General features: G+C 52.8%; 1 protein-coding gene across 1 annotated transcript in view; it reads right to left on the reverse strand.

Moving 5' to 3' along the window:
- XYLB (xylulokinase) overlaps positions 1-5,078 on the reverse strand; it is a 41,580-nt gene extending 36,502 nt beyond the window's left edge. Inside the window, exons 1-3 of the mRNA XM_014584349.2 lie at positions 5,060-5,078; positions 3,898-3,980; positions 1,442-1,511 (exon numbers count right to left, since the gene is read on the reverse strand). Coding sequence (XP_014439835.2) covers positions 1,442-1,474 — 33 coding nt within the window. The 5' untranslated portion in view covers positions 1,475-1,511; positions 3,898-3,980; positions 5,060-5,078. The remainder of the gene's footprint in view (positions 1-1,441; positions 1,512-3,897; positions 3,981-5,059) is intronic.
- Positions 5,079-5,188: the final 110 nt, after the last annotated feature.

Below are 5,188 nucleotides of genomic sequence, written 5' to 3' on the forward strand. Positions count from 1 at the left end.
ACACATGCCCTACAGCAAAAACTCAAAACAAACAAACAAAAACACACACACACCCCCATTGCATGGTGGTTTAAAGTGCTGGACTCCCACATGGCCAAACAAGGTTTGAGTCCCGGACCTGGTGGCTTACTTTCCCACCTTCTCTCTCTCTCTCTCTCTCTGGTCAAATAAATAAATAAAGTTAAATAAAATAACTTTTTTAAAAATAAATAAAGTACATCCTAGGCAGCCTGTCTGGCTGAAATCTATCTTATACCCTAGTTCTCTAGTATGAGTCAGGATCAGACTGATAAAAAAGAAATCATACTATTGATAGTTATCTCAGAAAGAATTTACTGCAGGGAATTAGTTAAACAGCTACTGGAGAACTGAAAAGAATATTAGGCAAATGCACTAAGTACTGCCTTTAGCTGGCCTCCAGTCTTAAGGACTCTGGTCTCTGTGGCCTAAGAGATAGTCCCTGGCTCACCATGCCTGTCCATGTTGTCCACATCCCTGGTCCTGTGGCCCTGTGGTCACCAGATTTGAGCATAAGCTTTTTCCCTTCCTGTGGGTCCTGAGCAGGTAGGCCTGGCCTGGAGCTGATCTGAGCCTGGCTGGTCAGGCCATTCTGAGTGCCCCTTTCCAGGGGAGCTGTGGGGCTGGGGCTGAGCACTGAGACCCTAGGGCTGTATTTGAAATTCAGGGTAGGTCACAGGGAGGCCACAGGGCCTGACTGTAGAATGCCTGGTAGGACTTGCTTGGTGGCATTTTGAAGATGGTACTGGCACTGGCCAGTCAATGGCCTAGTGGTTAGGGCTGTTGGAGCTTGAAACTAGCAGACGGTGTAATGGTTACGTCACTGGACTCCCACATAGTCAACTGAAGTTTGCATCTTGGACCTAGCAGCTTAAAACTCACATCGGGCACGTGTGTACACATGCCCAAAATCCAGAGAGGAGAATGGAAAAGGGAATGCAGCATGGCCATCCTCCCAAGAATGATTTCTCACTTTCTGTCTCTCTGTCCTTCCAGCAAGCACACATGCCCTATAGCAAAAATCTCTCTTAGAAAAACACACTGGCCATGACTGTGTGCGTGCCCCAAATCCTGACAGGATGAAGGAAAGCAGGAAAAGGACTTTGGCGTGACCATTTCCTATAAGGGGGTGTTTTCTCTCTCTCCCTCTCTGTCCCTCTGGGTAGCACGTATGCCCCTTGGCAGCTGGAGGAAGATGGTACTGGCGGGCGTGCTGGGTCATACACCAGCGAGAAGCCCTCTAGGGTCCTCTCAGCCTGGGAGATGATGCCAGCTGAGGCTGAGCCCGGCCCCAGCGCCCAGGTGGGCCCTACCTCCACAGGTACCTGGCCTGCACCGGTGCTCCCACCTCTGGGATTCTTAGCAAATCCCTGAACCTGCTGGTGAGACGGGCTGGGGACAGAGGAGGGGATCCCACGCTTACCTGGACCCACATCAGGACAGGAGAAGTGACCATCAGCCCATCCTGGTGCACGTGAACACCGCCCCGAGTTCTGCAAGAACAAGAGACAACCTATGACAGAGTGTGGCAAAGCAGGGGCTGGCGGCAGAGGGCCTCAGGCCCCTCCAGCTGCTGGACGACCCCCCCAGTCTCAAGTGGGAACTGTAGATTGACAGTGCTACTCAGATGGGAAGACGGGAGAAGGCGAGCAAATCGCCCAGAGGTAGCGATTCTCAGAAAGCACCTTCTAAATAAGCCTCTTAGGGACCAGCAGTAATGGCTACGTCACTGGACTCCCACGTAGTCGACCGCAGTTCGAGTCCTGGACCCGGTGGCTTAAACTCACGCTGGGCGCGTGTGCGTGCGTGCCCAAGATCCCGAAAAGAGAATGGAGGAGAAGGGATTGCGGCGCGGCCATCCCCACTGGGGACATGGGTCCCCAAATCCTGACAGGATGGAGAAATGGAGAAGGGATTGCAGCATGACCACACCCCATGGAGGGGTGCTTTTTCCTTCTCTCTCTCTCTCTCTCTCTCTGTCTCTCTCTTTGGTGAGTTCATATGCTCTCTGGCAATTAAAGGGGGAAAAAAAGCCATCAGAAACCCAATGGGTTTGGAGTGGTGGGGGAGGGATAGCTACTGAAGGGCTAGGTTTGCAAGAAGTTCTTAGCTACAGCAAGACAGTCCTAATCTACATGCCCTGGAAGGTAACCTGGAACCCTCTCCCCGCCTTCCTCACCCCATAAGACGCTCACGCAAAGAACTGCTTTGATGAAATTCAACTCTTTCAACTGTGCATTGAACAAAAAAATATAAAGAATCCAGGTTCAGAATTCATACCAAGAGACTTTCAGATAATTCTGAGATTCGGCTATTTTATTCCCAAGCATCTGGTCAAGAGAAATAAAAGTGCGAGCCCACAGACAGATTTGTTCACAAAAGCTCCCAGCAGCCTTCTGTGCACTGACACGCTGGAGTCAGCCCAGGAGTCCCGAAGCAGACAAACGGGTACTTCGTGAAGTTCTACAGAGCAACCAAAAATACCAACTACGGACGCACACACAAACACGGGTCAGTCTCAAACGACTTTGCTGAGTGAAGGACGCTACACAGAGTGCATGTTACATACCCCAAGCAAACCAGGAGTTGCCAATTCATCCGAGGAAAGACGCAGAGCAGCGGTAGGACCAGCAGACGGCATAATGGTTACATCACTGGACTCTCACATAGTCAACCGCAGTTCGAGTCCCAGACTTGGCTCCTTGAAACTCACGCCGGGCCTGTGTGCGTGCATGTCCAAAATCCCAAGAGGAGACTGGAGAAAGGACGTGGCATGGTCATCCCCCGAAGGGGTGATTTCTCACTCTCTGTCTCTCTGGCAAGCACATGTGTCCTATAGCAAGCACCTCTTTTTAAAAAAAGAGGCAGAGCAGCGGTTGTCTCTGCCCATTTGGAAGGAGGAAGAGAATAAAGAGCCCGAGGAATCCCTGGGGCCTCTGTATCCTCAGTGTGGTGGTGCTTTCTCCAGGCACAGATCTGCCTTTACCAAAACGCACAGAATTACACCTTTTTTTTTTTCAGTTTTGCTATAAGGCATGTGCATTTTCTTTTCTTTTTTTTTTTTTGCTATAGGGCGCGTGCGTTCGCCAGACAGACAGAGAGAGACAGAGAGACAGAAGGAGAGAAATCACCCCCCAGGGAGGATGGCCATGCCGCAATCCCTTCTCCATTCTCCTCTCGGGATCTTGGACATGCACGCACATGCACCCGGCGTGAGTTTAAGCCACCGGGTCCGGGACTCGAACCACGGTCGACTACATGGGAGTCCAGCGACATAGCCATTACACTAACTGCTGGTCCCAAGGCATGTGCGTTTTCTGAAGAGAGACAAAAAGAAAGAGAGAAAGGGAAAGTGAGAAATCACCCCCTATGGGGATGCCCATGCCACAGTCCCTTCTCCTCCATTCTCCTTTCAGGATTTTGGGACATGCGTGTGCACCTGTCAGGCATGATTTTCAAGCTGCTGGGTCTGGGATTTGAACTGTGCAGCCAGTCATGTGAGATCCAGTTACCTTAACCACCCCATCACCTGCTGACCCAGCATTACACCTTTTAATAAAACGGCACAGTGAAGAGACCAGCAGGTCTGTGGCATTTTTGTTATGTGGCTTTTGGATCCACCATCAAATCTCCTACCCAGGAGCCCGGCACAAAGGAGACCTCAACGGACACAGATCGATGTAAGAATGAATGAACTAATTGGGAAGAAATGTGGGGAGGAGCATTCTCAGTACAGAAGAAAGATGGCTGAGACGTCTATGAGGACCATCACCCCGACAGCATGGGGTGTCTAGAACAGCGTGGTCTGTGACTGTAAAACACTGGAGAAAGAGCACCCCGCCCCGACACACCCATGTACACATGTTCCCAGGTACATACCCGAATTCCGGAAGGTCTCTGTCAAAATGCACACTGTCCTCGTAGAAGACGTTCCACTCTGCATCCACAGCAACCACTTTCACCTGGAAGGAATCTGTCTGAGTGGGTGCAGAGCTCCCCTCAGCTTCGACACCGACGGTCCACACATCACCAGCTGGGGCCCAGCACTCTAGGGACGCGAGCGGTCTGGTCTAGAGACCTCCTGGCAAGTTGGGTGTGTCATGGTAACAGGCCTCTCATCTGGAGATCTAATAAAGATGTAGGGGACCGGCAGGTGGCATGGTAGTTAAGGGCACTGGACTCCCCACATGGCTGACTGCAGTTTGAGTCCCGGACCTGGCAACTTGCTTTCTCACGTTCTCTCTCTCCCTCTCTGGTCAAACGTAAATAAATAAATAAAGTGAAATAATTCTTAAAAAAAGAAAGAGATGCAGTAGAACAAAGAAGCCGAGGCTGAGCAGAAATACACAATCTCACATCTTTGCTCCTCCCACAGCCGCATCCATGGGCACCCGCTGGAGGTAGATGCTCACAGGTGAGCTCACCTGTGAGCATCTACTCATCTACTCAGGCTAGGAGGCCTGAGAAGGTCTTAGAGGGGCAGGCATGGAGGAAGAGTTGGCAACACCTCTGGGGCCATGTCCACAGGTTGTGAGAGACCAGGTGAGGCCTGTGGCCCAAAGGCCATCACTGTGACCCAAGGACACAACACATCATGTGTCCTAAACCTACCGGGCAAGGGCAAACAACTCCTTTCCTGGACAGATGGGGAAACTGAGGTCTAGAGTCCCACAGGACCACCCCGCCAGGGACCGGTGGAGGCCAACCTGCCTGACCGGTTTCAGGTTGATGGCCCAAGCACTTTTAAGGAGGAGGTCCTGGGCACCCCTGGGCACCCCAGCCCAGATTGAGAGCAACTTGGACGCTGCTGGCCCGTGTGCTGGGCCCTGGGCTGCACGGATCTCTCGTGCCCCGCAGTTCTGGGCGTGCAGACCCGAGCACGCTGGTGCCAACCTAGGCCCGTCACGGGGAGGGGAGGGAGCAAAGTTCATTTGGGCATCGTGGCTATTTCGGTTCAAAAACAAGTTTCAAGCGGTCACCCGGTTCCAGGTCACCGGTTCTGCACGTGCGCACACCCACTCGTCGGTGATTTCTGCCTTACCCGAGCTCATCCGTCGGGTGCTGTCACTCGGTGCCGTGACAGCGCGCCAAGCCGCCCAGCCCTCCAGCCCCCCCGGGCACTTCCCCGCCACGAGCCCGCGGGGTCCCGCCCGGGCGCCTCCGGGCGGGG

Source organism: Tupaia chinensis, unplaced genomic scaffold, assembly GCF_000334495.1.
Source record: "Tupaia chinensis unplaced genomic scaffold, TupChi_1.0 Scaffold146584_1, whole genome shotgun sequence".
In the NCBI taxonomy this organism is placed as follows: Eukaryota; Metazoa; Chordata; class Mammalia; order Scandentia; family Tupaiidae; genus Tupaia; species Tupaia belangeri.